General features: G+C 40.4%; 1 protein-coding gene across 1 annotated transcript in view; it reads left to right on the top strand.

The window, feature by feature from the left end:
- The window catches only part of TNRC6A (trinucleotide repeat containing adaptor 6A), a 51,093-nt gene that overhangs the window by 13,435 nt on the left and 23,416 nt on the right, over positions 1–14,242 (top strand). Inside the window, exons 4-5 of the mRNA XM_075718072.1 lie at positions 3,414–3,435; positions 11,554–11,889. Coding sequence (XP_075574187.1) covers positions 3,414–3,435; positions 11,554–11,889 — 358 coding nt within the window. The remainder of the gene's footprint in view (positions 1–3,413; positions 3,436–11,553; positions 11,890–14,242) is intronic.

Genomic DNA, 14,242 nt, shown 5'->3' with positions numbered 1-14,242 from the left:
AGGTGGATAAAAATGAAAATATTGGCAGCAATGGTGTTTTTCTGTGATGTTTCCATCCCAATGCTTGTAAACATTTCAGAATTCCTGTTTCCTGTCAAGATATTAATCATGGCTCTTGATTGTAAATATTGACCCTAAGCTTGAGAGGCGCTTGTAAATCTGTTTATAAAACCATGTCCATTTCTGGCTTGTATTTGCTAATAGGGGTAGCAAAGTGAACCCGCTTAACAGTTTTTCTTCGATTCCGTTGGCTAATGCTAGATATTTATTATATAGTCAAAAAAACAGTAGTCAGCTCTCCCTGTTTGTGGGCCTAAATAAAGGTGTTTGTGCACCTGTACAAAATTAGCTATGTCTAATCTCACAACAAATCTAAATGAAATAGTACTGGAGGGATATTCCTAGAAGAGGTGTTTGCTCATATTTCAGAATGAGAGGCTCTTTTCAGTAGCTGACAGCAAAGCTGCATAATAATTTTTGGACCTCAATTGTAAATTTATAGCTCATTTTCCTCTTGGAATCTGTTTTAATCAGCAGTTGTAATGGGAAAGGAGCTGGTTTACTTGTAGAATTTTAATCTTTTAATAAATAAGTGATTCTTCATAGCTGACTTTCTCCTCCAAAATTTATTATTTTCATGAGTTTGAAAGGCATGTTTGAGAGTGAGATTTGTAGAAGAAATAAAAGCATAAATACTTTTTTGAAATTGAAGAGACTAGACCTTAGCCTAAAATTGAAAGTTTTGCTTACACTTCTGCTATGGAGCACTTGTTAGACTCTTCTTCAGAAGCCACAGGTCTTTCCTGATGTGCTGCATTCTCAGAGTAACAAAACACTGAGTGCCTGGACTTCATGTATCAGGAATTTAAGCAGCTTCTGTGGACAAAGAAGTAGGACGCCACAGGGATGCTCATGTGCATTCCTGGAGAAGCTTAAACTTGATCTAGATTAAAGAGAATATACCTCTGAAAAAACACGGTAATAAGCAACTGCCAGTTAACTTAGCTGTGTGGGAAAAAAAAAACCAAACCCAACCAAACCAACCACCCCCACCCCCCCCCACCCCCCTAAAAAAAAACAACCCACCACCAAAAAAACACCCGAAAGTCCTAGTACAGATGTGGCTTGATTCTAGATTAAAATGAACATTTGTTAATGTAGATCACAAGGAAGGCAAAATCCCTTTCTGTTCTGTTAATATTTGTGAGTAGTTTCAGATTGACCAAAATTGCTCTTTTTGTTTTGTAAACTAACTTTTTCTGTTTGATCTCTTAAGAATGTACTGTTTTGTATTATCAACCGTAGGCTCCCTAGCAAAAACGTCGAAGCATTTAACCGTGCACCAAGTACTGATATATTTTGGAAGTCTCTAGCTGAAATATGTTCAAATTTTTTTCTTTTAGAGAATAGCACCTTAGTACAAAAAGCAGTCAGTAGCCTTAGCCTATGACCCTTTCTCTTTGCTGATCTCTGTGGGTGCTGTGGATAGTCAGAAACAGCAAAAACTTTTTGAAAAATTCTTAAGTTGTCTCATTTTCCTGGTCATGGGTCAAATGCCAAGCTAATGCATTGATTTCTAACTCAAGTTGCAGCTGGGGAGGGGTGTGAGATTACAAGCTCTCCAGAGCAAGCTCTAAACGCATGCATAGGCATGGCAAGAACTGACGGGGCATCATGCAATCATGGTGTGGAAGGAAACGCTAATGCTTGGGTTTCCTATGTGCTGTAGTTTTTTAGTAACAGGAACTAAAAGGAGTAGTAGAACAGGAGCCATCCCAGAGGTGTGAGACTTAATGTAACTTTCTCTAAGCTGAGTAGTGCTTGCACCCCGATGCTGAGCAGCTTCCGTGGGACATCAGCTGTTGTGTTCCATTTACCTTTGTTCGATTGTATAAAAGTGTGGTTTGCACGCTTGGTTCCAAGCCAGCTGCTGCGCGTAGAGTACCCGGGAGTTTGAAGCGCATACGAAACTTCCCAAGTCTTCAAAATAAATTTTGTAGCCGGCTTTGTTGAACAAAGAGCATAATGAAAAGTTGTGGCGTTATGTAGTGGCCCCAAGCGCGGCAGTTGCCTTTCGGGAGGTGAGGAGAGGGGGCAGTGGTGGTGGAGCTGGGGCAAGAAGGGCAGGATGGGCAAAACTGACCATGAACGTGGTGGGGGTTTGACGCGCTCATGTAAGCGGCCACTGGCTTTAGTTTTGCTTTCTTAATTCCAGGGGCTGATGCATTACTGTTAGTAGAGTGGATTTTCTTCAGAAGAGATTTTACAGTCTTTAGCTATTTTTAGCAATCTCTAAGAGCCTAAATAAAAAAAAAAAAAATGAAAAGCTTATGCTCAAGGTTCCTTGGGAGCAAGAGGCTACATTTTGAACTATTGGACAGTATAACAAATTTTTGTATGTTTCCTCGCCTTTGTCAGCTTAAGTTGAAAAAGAGGGGTTTTTTGTTAATGTACTGTTGATTTCTTTGGGAAGTGAGGATATGGCACTGAAGAGTCATTAATAAAGTTGCAGTAGTCAGCCCTATTGTCTGAATCTAACCGAGTCTTACATGAAATCAGTGAATCAATAAATTTTTCTTGCATTCACATGCGCTCTTTTTTCTCTCTCCTCAAGGTTTGAATTATAGACAATCATAGCTTAAGTATTATCGCAAATGTATTGCATACTATGAATATATGCAACATCATAATTAAAGTGGTTTGTATACAGCTACCAAAGTGACCATATCAAATTAAATCTCATTTTGCTTTGGTGATTGTGCCTTTTAAAAGTGATAATTAAGAAAACTCTAGTTTTAGATAGGAAGAACCATGATTTGTGTTTTTGAGAGGTCCTTTATGAAGTCAGTTTCCCTATGTTCTGTAGTTAAAACCTCACAATTAAGGTGCACTTCAATACAAGAAATGTTTCGCTCCCCATTTTTATCCTATGATAAAATTTTATTCAGATAGATCTCTTATCTCGGCCATATCACAGGTGTAACCGGTTGAATCTTGGAAATGAAAGACTTCAAGCTTTTGCATTTACTTTCTTACTTCCTTTACATTTCTAGGCCCCTCCCTCTTCTTCCGCTGCTGTATTTTGCAATAAAAGTGGTGGAGGTTCCTTGCTTCCAGGCACAGCGTTTAACTCACTTCAAACATCTTAATTTGCAAGTTTAATTCAGTCTGCTTCATGTAGTTATCTTTCAAATTAATTTTGTCTTCTATAACATTTAAACAGCTTTCTAGGCATAAGGAATAATAGGCGTGGGTTGGTTAGAGACACACTTCTGAAGTAGATAATTAAATAACTTTAAAACATTTTAAAAGAGGAAAGTCAAAAGCTAATGTTGCTTTATGAAGTGGCACGTGCACATGTGGTTTTTCTCTTATCTGCACAAATCACTGATGCTTCTTTTTTCTTGTTCTAGGCCATTGAACAAAAAATCAAAGGTAAGTTACTTTAGAGTTATTTCTATTCTGTATATTATTTCTGCATTTTTAAATATGTTGAATCAAATGGGTTGTCACCTGAAAGCTCTTCTCAAACTAAAAGATGGGATCCTTGAAACTTCAGTTGCACTTTTTCAAACAGTGACCAGAAAAGACTGGAAGAGTGATGTCTGAGGGTTTATTCCAGGGATTGAAGTCTTCTGTTCTTCCTGTCTTCCATTCTTGATTACTTACACAGCACCGGGCATATACATCATCCCTGGAGTTCTTTTCCATATTTGCTTTTTTCCTTCCCCTTTTTTGCTTTGTTTGAAAAGTGCACAAACACTCTAACACTTCAAGTATGACCATGTATATATAGATCCATGTAACGGATCTATCTGAAACTTAATTTCCAACTCTTCTAAGTGCAACTGGGGTTGGAAGTGATTGATAGACAAGTAATTGATATGTCTGGTTTTAACTAACTATTGCATGTGGAGAGTTCATCCTGACAAAATGATCAAGATGACAGTATCTGAAAGCTGTAATTTCGATGTTCAGTGGCAGGCTGGGAACACTGCAGTTATTCTGAATGTTTGTGGGTTTTTATACAGATCTCCATTCCAACCAGCTTCTATAAAGGGGAAAAAAAGATTCTTTTCACTTCCTTTTTAATTCTAGCTCATAACCTGTTAGTTGGGAGGTGGATAATAATTGCATAAGTGATCATGTGGAGTGCTTGCTGAATCCCTGTTTTCTGGGAACACTGGGTTTAATTTAATACTTACTTGAGCAGTGGTAGAAACGAGCTCAGAAGCCCCGCTTAGCAGAGATGCAATTACTGTTGGAAAAATCAAAAAGTGTTTGAAGTGCTGTTCTGGCATGAAGGTAGTAAGATGGTAAAAGACATACTGCGCTTGAGAAGAGGCAAAGAAACAAATGAAAGCATCCATTACTGCGGTGTGCGTTTGAAGAAGCATCCCTAGTTCGCATGTGGTTGAAATGGAGGAGGCAGGTTCTCCACATAAAGAATGTGCCAATTCTCCTGGGGAGGACTGCGGTATCAATTACCAGGTATCAGGAGACACGTTTATGTCTAGTTTATTTAAGTGCAATGCGTACTTTAGTGTGTGTGTTTAAAAGAAAAAAATCGAGTAGGACCAATAGGTTTTCGGTGTGTGACGATGCTCTGCGGAGGGAGGGAGGGAGGGCAGCCTGGGTTCTGGGTCTCGGGGAGTTGTTCCGGGTGGTGCTCTGAGGAGGCTGATGTTTCGGTTATGGAGCGTCGATGCCCTGAGGCAGAGGGAGCTGCTGGAGCGCGGTGGCTGCAGGATGCCGTTCCTACGGCCGCTGTCTGATGGAAGCTCACGCTCCGTACGTGGAACGCTCCTGCGGGTTTCATCGCGCTGCCCGCAGGTCCTGGCCCTTCCAGCCTGCCTCTGGTCACTGAAACCAGTTGGGAATTCTGTGTTTGTCTTTAGGCGCGGGACTGGGTACTTAATAAAAGTGCTGGAAGAGTATTATAATTAATAAATGCTCTTGTTTTTTAAAGCACCCTTTTTAAAGCAGTGCATGGAATTGCATTTGAAGTACAGGCTAAGCGTTTGTTTTCTTCTGCCATAAGGCTTCTAAGACGATATGCCAGATTTAAAGAATTGTGAAAGTGCTTAGTTTTATTCTGAAGTAATAAAAGATATCTGAAAAGATAGTGAAGAAGGAAAATGATAAAATACTTTGCTGTGAATAATAACGTCCATTTTGAATGAACGTTTGACCTCTGTCCTTCTGCTGCACTGGCGTCCATGTGGCACATCAGGGACCAGGCTGCGAAAGCAAGCGGCTAAAAATAGCGTGGAGACGGGAGGGCAGTAATTCTGCTCAGTAGGCTACCTGATGGTAATCTTCAAATTGAAAGAAAATGCCTTTCTTTTGAAGGACAGAGTAAATCTTTTTTTTTTTTCCTTTTTCTTTTTCTTGGAGGCCTAATGTTTGCTGATGGAAGTATTAAGTTCCAACTTCAATGTTACGTTATTATTGAAAGGGTATTTCAGGAAGTTTAGCAGGAATTTAGAGCTGTCAAAGAAACACAAGCTGGCAGTCCTTCTGAAGAAGTACCGACATGACGGGATTCAGATACGCAACTTTTTGCAACGGTTTCTACAGGAACAAAATTCGTTGCTTATGTTGCACATCGCTCTTTCGCTGTTTCAACGGTTTTGCCTACTTGTATTCAGGATGCAAATTAATGTTTCATTAGTTTCCAAGTTTCCATCGCGTTAATGTCTTAAATAATTTATTCCGTGCATGAGCTGAAGATAAAATACAAGAGTATAGGATCTCTAAATAATTCAGAATTATGTTCCTTCTTTCAGAAAAGTAGCTGGTTAAGTGGGGGTGGGGGTGGGTAGGGAGATTATTGTTTTTAAGCATAGTTTGGCTCCAAAATGTTGTTTTAGCTAAGGTAGAAATTGTTGTTGTACCAGCTGAAGTAGCTACTAGCGTTCATGTAAAATTAAAATTATAAGACTACCTTCTGAGGAAGTTAATAGTGCTGATTTCTGCCCCCCCCACCCCGTTCAGGATTGGGAATGGAAGTAATGAAGGTGCTAATATAAATGTTTCTGGTACAAGTAGCATTTTAATACTGTAGTATGTCATTAAAAGTGTATGTATGTCATTCCTGTGGATTTCAAATATTCTAACCTGTCTAGTTGCATACATCTGGTTTTATTAAAAGAGGGAAGCAGCAGTTCATAGGAGTTAGAGATGAATGTATTAGTTTGTAAATGGAAGGTTTCTCTGTTTGTGCAGCAGCTAGCATAACAAATTTGTGCATCGACAAGTGCCCTCCAAGTGCCAGGTATTTTAGGAAAAAATAAGTATCATTTGAAAGTCCTTATTTGTTGAGAATACTGTAGAATCGTCAGTTGTTGTGCTATTCCTTCTAGCTTGGCAAAATAGGTATTTTTGCTGTTTAATGTCAGCGCTATTAAAGACAGACAAATCAATCAATTTACCCTGAATTCCTCCTAAAACTGGACTCTGCAAACCGCAGTGTGGCCATGAGTAGCTAATGATAAGCCAAGCACTAAAGTAAATGCTATTTCAGAAGAATTTTGCGTTTTGTTGTATATGCTCGCTTCAGTAATCATGGTGTACTTCTGCAGAATGAGATTTCATTATGAGATGAGATCTCTTTCTGCACACGCTTTAACGTATGTACATAATGCGCTAGTGAAGCAATTTATAAAATTTGAGCAGTAATGTTTATGTTGATGGCAGCGTTGTGGTTAGTTGTTCTGAGCGCTCCTGTGCTTCGCGCAACAGTACGAGCTGGAGCTGAAAGCATCTGCCAGCCTCCAGTTCTGAGCTCCCCTGCTTTGTAGAAGGCAGAGGCATGAAGTACTGCTTTTATTGCAGAACAGAATAAACTTTGAATCAACCACTGAAACGGAAAGTGCTTTTAAAAATAGCTGGGTGTGGAATTGAAATCTTTGACTCATATTTCCCACCTTGGAAACTTCTTATTCATTTTCTTCTCTCTGAAGCAAAATTGCCTGAATACACTAACCCCTCTGTTTTTTTGTCTTTTTTTTTTTTTTTCACTTGCCTAACTGTGCTTTTCCTGATTGGAAAAACTGTTGGCTTTTAAATCTTGAGAGCGAATAGCAAAAATGAGCAGAGTAAGAAATGCTCGCTGTTAAAATCACCCATAGGAATGGCATACAACTTACCTTTGTGCGGATCTTCAGGGGTTAATGAATTGGCAAACAGTTAGATATTTTCCAGATCAGCTAGCTGAGCTTACAGCTGCGGCCATTTTTCCACAACGAAAATTCTAGCACTACATCTTACGTGTGTCAGCTTGAAAGCCAGACTTCCTCTGTTTGCCCTTCAGCATTCCGGCACTGACAGCTCTTTGGGGCATGGCGCGCAGCGAGCGTTACAATACATTTTTAAGAGGTCAGCTTCGGCAGCAGCAAGAAGCAGCGTTCAAATGACGGCTCGGTGCTGCTCTTTGTGTGGTTTAGTAGGCGACTTGATCTTTGTACGCTGATTTTGCGCCAGTGAGAAACTTTTCCATCTGCATTAAAGTTATTCAAACAGCTGCCATTTTTTTTTATTGGAGGGGGAGTTTAAGTCACTGGGCCCCTACTCCAGGAGGAGTTGGCAGGCAGCACTCCTGGAGCAGTAAAATGACACCATGCTTCTCCTCCATTTTCTAATGAAATCTGCAGAGTGGGAAAGCAACACAAGTTGGAAGCGTCTGTCTTTGGAATCTCTCTGTAAACCGTAACTTCACCATCCCCTGCTTTGTGGGTTTCAGCAGGTTTGTTCTTTACGAAAATCTGTCCCTTTTAATACTAGTTTCTGTAAACGCGCTGTTACTAGTCACGTAAATTAACTGTGGTAGACTGTGAGTCTGTTAATAGTATCTTGCTGCCTTAATAGGATTCAAAATAAAAGACCGGTGTGCAGAACAAACTTTTATTAAACAAGCGACTTGTTTATAACAAATTAAGATAATGATTAAGGGGTGTTGGAATTTATAGTAGCCATATTGGAATATTAATGTATTATTTAGTCCTCTGAGAAGTTGTGGACCAGAAAATGTTGGACAGGAGGAATTGTATAGCTTAAAACTTACTCTGTGGTACTCAGGGAAGCAGAGGCGAGGGAGTTCTGTTGCACCTCTGATTATCTAATTTCAGTTTAAAATTAACATACGAGCGTAAACGCTGCACGTTCTTTAGTATAACCGTATTATCTGGGAAGATTTCTATGTAGTTAGCTATCATAGTAGAAAGGATTACCATATTTGCTAAGGAAATGAATGCATAGAATATATGAAAAATATAATTTTCTTAAACTGTTTGTGAAGTCTTGTTCATGTCGTAGCTTAGGGGCTGGCGTGGCAGAAAGTAGCTTGTTTATTAGTTGCGCTCTCTTATAGTTGAAAGTGATTCGGTAACAGAATCCAATGGACTTGCAGGTAATAATATGCACTTTGGCTTTAAGTAGCTTTAACTAGGAAAGTAAAGGATTAACGTTTCTGCGTTACAGTCCTGCCCTAAACGTGCTGCTGCAACTCTGGACGTCTCGTGGAGTGTCATACAGAAATGATTCTGCTTTAACTGAGAGGAGCAATTGTACGTGAGCGGTAGTGGCAGTGTAGGAGAACGGAATCTCTCATTGACCGTGTTACGGGGCACTGTATGTTGGATTAAAAATCTCTTCAAGCGAGGTGTACTTTCCACTTAAGCTGACAATAAAAAAAAAAAGCTTAAATGCAGCGTGCAGAAGGCTGAAGGACGTGTGTGTCCCTAAGCGGTGCCATTACTGTATGACTGCTTTGTTGGCTTGATAATGATACACTGGCTGCAAAAAGCGGTGGTTTGCTGCGTGTCGCTGTCAGCACGCCTCAGGTGCAGGCTGAACTATGCTTTAAACTGTGAAGAGTAATCAGCGTGAATCAGTTGCAGCAGACAGCGTATTGATAGATCAGAAAGCTAAGATTTGGGCAGTAGTTAAACAGATTGTGGTATGTGAAGAATTTTTTTTTAATTTTTTTTTAAATTTCAAAGCTTGTTGCAGTACCTAGACTACAAGAAATGTGCTAAGTGCTTATGCATTAAATTGACAAATTCATAGCTATTTGCTAAAGTACTGTCATCTCCCTCCCCCCCGGCTTAGTAATTTTCAGTTATTTTAATTACTTTTAAACCAGGAAATTTGAAAAGGAATACATAGAAATAGAGTTGTTTAAGACTTCCTTGTATTTGTGAAATTAATTTTTTATCATAATCTGTTGTCACATAATATGCATCAAAACATTGTGCAAGGAATCTGATCTAAGCTATTTTTTTTAATATAGGTAACAACTTAAATTGATGGAATCTGATATGGTGTTGGTGATTTTTATCAGCTTGCCAATTTATCTAATAGCTTTTGAATACCTGCTATTCCCTGTGCTCTGCACATTAAATTGACTTGGCCATTCCTCTCCTTAATTCTGTCCTTCTCCAGTCAGCTGTGAAATAGAGAGAGCTGGGTCGTGCTGTGTCCGAGCAGGGGAGGTGGTGGGGCTGTGGAGCGAGTGAAACAAGGAGGTCCCCACAGTTTTTCTTTTCTACTTTTCTTAAGTAGCCTAAATATAATAGTCCATTAAAACACGGCTCAGCGGCTGATTCTTAGGTGACGTTTTATTCTAAAGGCCTTTGCGTTTTTCAAAATATGTGTAGCTGTGAATTATAGTAGAAATTTTAAAAAATATAGTCATAAGTAACATTGACAGTATTCAAGTTGATTCTTTAAACAAAAGTTCAAGGAGTTTGCTTTCATTTATTTATGCTGTATTACATGTATCTGTTCCTGAAAGTGAATGATAAAATGGTATTGAAACAAAACAAAAAAATTCAAAAAGCCCCAGAAGACTACATTTGCAGTCATGTAGTAGTGATATTCCTGCTGACATGCCAGGAAATTGTTAAATGGAACACAGCAGGGAAATGGTTTAAGGATGCTGCTCTTAAGCCTCAAGTCGAGTAAGTTTAGATGCTGCCCATGTGCAAAACTATTCTTGAAAGTGAATAGAGCCGTACGGTAACTGGAACCCGGCTTGCGATCGGCACCGCGGCACGCAGCAGTGCAGGGCGAGAGCCCTTGCTGGCCCTGAGCGCTGAAACTGCCTCGGTTTCCCCCTTCCCTAGCAGGCAGGGCCGGTCCGTAGAGGTGCCGTTGGAGCAGTTTGATGGAGCTGCGTCCTGAACTCTTCTCTCATAGGATCTCAATGAGAAAAAAAAAGTGGGGACGACTAAGCCGGGTCATTCTCCCTCTGGCTGCATGGCCCCAGAAGGGGTTGTGCTGCTGGGGAAGGAGTGACCTGTCGCTAGCAGGAACCTCTTTAGAAGTTTGTCACCGGAGGAGTTGCATTACCAAGCTGTGCCCTTGCTCTTAGCAGCAGGAATGCTGCACAGATTAAACTGGTTTTCTTTCAGTAACTTCCAAAACCGCCAGTTTCATTTTGTAGAGCTCTGAGTAGAGACGGTGACTTGACCGCGTAGGCAGGTCCGTGCTGAGCGAGGTCACGATCGAGTCCTGAGTATCTCGGGAAGTTCCACGGTAAACGTAAACGTGCTTTATGGATATGTCATCCAAGGAGCTTGAAAAGTACGTTGGCATATCAGCCACGGAAGGGGTTCGAAGTACAGCTTCCCCACCAGCAGCTGGGATGAATGGCGGTGGCGCCAGGAAGCACGCGTCCAGGAGCTCACATATTGCTTCCTATCCGTGGCGCCTGGCTTACTAACCCGTTACCTACACCTGAACGCCCCCGTGCTTGCCGCCTTTGCTGCTGTACTGGCTGCGATGGAGGTGTTCAGTTGAGGATGTTGCGGTTTTCCCTTTATTCAGCATCCGAGTTTGGTGTGTTCGCTCACGGATAACCTCTGCAAATTATTTGACCTTCCTCTTGCCTTGAAGTGGTGTGCTGTCAAGACTGAAAGATAATTTGAAGTTGCAGTTGCACATTTGGCATTTTATCAATGCCGGCACGGTCCTGCCAAGCTGTGTATAGGGGCTACCTGTGCTATTAGCTTTTCCTGCTGGCAACAGGCTGGCTTAAGGGTATTAATGTATTTCCCTTTGGATGTTAGGGCTGATAAAGCAGGCAAGTCTTAACAATGCGTTCTGTATGTCCTGTTCACCTCTTGTTCTTTTTGTGCAAGACCATGACATTTTTCTGTACGTAACACTTAAGTTTCCCATTGGAGTAAGGTTTTTTCAGTACTTAAGTATTTTTTTAAAGTTTAAATGCCAAAATAAGCTGGCATAGTGCTGATTTGTCAGAAAAAGCTATAGAAAGCTTGTTAGCAGTAGCATACTTTAACTGAGATAACTTTGTTAGGAATGATAGCAAGACATATTTCTGCTTCCAGATCTGTGCTGTTAAAGCTGTGTGATTATGGGATAACTGAGCTTTTAATGGGGAATGAGTTACAACTTGAATCAGAAAAAATGCTGCCGTTACGTAATGCATAAGCACATCTAAGAGTATTGACTTAGTCTTCAATTTTTTAAGTTGCTGTTCTTATGAATAACTTTGTCCAACTTTCTTTTTTTTGGGGGTGGGGGTAGTGCCAGAACAAACAAAGACAAGTGTAAGCCAGCCTCAGCCTGTCACCTCTAACGGCACTTCCACAGTAACCAGCACTAATAATAATGCCAAGCGGGCCACAGCCAACAGTCAGCAGCAGCAGACCTTGCCTCGATACCCTCCTCGTGAAGTACCACCGCGATTTCGACACCAGGAACAGAAACAGCTTCTGAAACGAGGGCAGCAGTTACCAGTTATAGCTGCAAACCTGGGATCTACTCCTAAAGTATTAAACGGCCAGTCAGGAGGCAGCACTGTCACAAATAAACAGCCAGTGACCAACGGAGAAGTGCCGAACAGCAGCAAAAAACAGCCAGGTGAGGGGGAGGTACCTTGTTTTCCTTTAACTAAAATCGAATAGTTTAAATTCAATTATCAGTGAAATATTTGAGCTAATATTATTTAAACTTCAAATGTAAGCTGTAGCATGATGAGATATTTTCCTGTGTCGTAACTTAATATTACAGGATGGTTTCAGCCATCTCTGTGCAAGTTTCGTGCTGAAACTTAAGGCGCCTTAGTGGCTCGTTGTTGCCAGTGCTGTGCAGTAGACACGGCTGTTTCTGAACAGATGTTGAAGCCAATGTGACCACTGCTATGTTCTGAATTTCCAGTCTTTATCCTAACAATTGATCCAAGCGTGGTCATGGTACAAAGCATCTTTTTTGCATCCAGTTTTGATACACAGATCTCACAAGGAAGGGTCTTTCAGACAGTTCCCAGAGTGTTCTGAACAGCATCTCAAGACCTTTTTTTCCTTTTTTTTTTTCCCCTTCATATCACAGATACAGGTAGGGTACAACTTGTCTAGAATATCAGAATTGCTTTTTGTCGTTAGGTCAGAGTTTTCCTTTGTTCATCTGCCTGCAGCTAGGTTGTCTTACAAAATGGATCAACCTTTACCTTTATTACTAGTAGTATTTAAGTATAGTTATCCTTTATGATTTTGGCTTGTTATGCGTTCTCTTCAAATACCCTTTTAAGAGCAGTAAACTTATCTGTTACATGTGCATAATTTGCTGTTCAGTGAATGTATTAGCGTGCAGTTCAGCAAAGTTTTTGGGACAGTCTGTTTTTGGCTGGAAAAAGGTAACTTTCTCTGTACGGATCTAGATTTTCAAAGGGATTTGGTATTAATGCATGCTAACACTTAATATGTTGGACAAATACTTTCTTATTTTTATACCTGCATTTGTTTTTTTACATACACAAAGCAGTGATGTGCACTATCCCACAGATAGTTTCTTCTGAAATTTTACTGAATTCCTAGTGTTTCTCAAAATTCGTGTTTTATATACTACAAGGGATGCGACTCTTAGCCTCTTCAGTTACAGAAAATATTTCTGGAAAGCAGCCTTGATATTTCAAGTTTTAGTTGCATTTTGAGCTGTTGTGATTACTGAATCTTGAAGAAGCAGTATTTAAAGTGAAAGTAAACAATCAAAGAGTTGGAAGCAGTTTATCCAGGTGCCCCTTGACGAATGTTTCTGATATTACTTTCCAGTATTATTTTTTGTAACGTACTGACAGAACTCTTTACTGTTCCAAGAAGTGATTTTTAAGCAGTTAATTTTTTTTTTTCACTTCACCTGTCTAATTTTATTCCTGTCTGTAGTCAGGTTTAAAGTTAACTTTCATATACTTGCTTCTAAGATGCATCTTTTTCTCCAGCATACATCACCTACTGGTCAAATTGTGTGGTAGCAAGTAACGATTTAAATAAAAACTCAGATGTAAACTAATCTGAGAAGTATTACTCTTTATACAACCTATTAAACCTCCTAATTTTATCCAGAGGGTTTTTTGAGTATACTGTCCTTCATTTCCCTTTTTGTGAACGCCAGCCCAATATTTCATTAGCTGCGTTCCCATTTGTGTATTACATTTTTCCCAGTTTTGCTCAATTTTGCTTGATTTTTTTGCTGGTGTGGCTGGACATCCTTTAGGCTGGGAGATGTCAACGTGGCCCTGTGCGACGCTGCCACAACGCTGTACTGAGCATCTGAGGCAACTGCTTTACTGGGAGTAGTAGAATAATACGTTAATTATTAGAATAATATGCCTGCACACCCAGCTGGTAGCTGAAAGGTTCTGAGAGCCTTCAGGAAGGGGAGAGAAAGGTTGGCCAAATCACTTTCCCATCTTCCGCAAATGTTTGTACTGTCCGTAGCATCCTGTCGGTCGCTGTCCTGGCAGGTCTTTAATTGCGTGCTGCGCCCGGGGCGTTCCCGCGCGTGCAAGGCGGGCTGCTCAGAACCCGCAGGCGGGTTGGGAGGACAGGGTCTCGTTTCTCCGTGCTGTGTATCTGTACGCTTGAAAGATCTCTTTCCTCTAGTATAACCAGGAATGATGTCTGGTTTGGATGTTTTGTCATGTTCTTTGAAAGATGATGACGTAAAGGAAAACAATTTTTCAGTGCTGGATTTTTGTAATGATTTCAAAATCTTGTCTAGTGAATTGCTTGCGAGGTGATGTGGAGGTGCCATAGTCCAGCAGCATGTAAAGAGTGACTTAATGTCTTCTGAGACCCTTGTCTTGGAAAGGAAATACTACTGTCATTTGCCTCTCTCAGTCTTACTCGCTTACTCTCCCTAGTTCCTCTTTTAGCCTCCAATGGCATCTTCTAGGTACTCTCCTTGTTATCTCTGAAATTAAAAATTCATGAAATTT

Source organism: Pelecanus crispus, chromosome 11 (genome assembly GCF_030463565.1).
Source record: "Pelecanus crispus isolate bPelCri1 chromosome 11, bPelCri1.pri, whole genome shotgun sequence".
NCBI classification, from domain to species: domain Eukaryota; kingdom Metazoa; phylum Chordata; class Aves; order Pelecaniformes; family Pelecanidae; genus Pelecanus; species Pelecanus crispus.
This window is presented reverse-complemented; position numbering and strand designations above follow the sequence as displayed.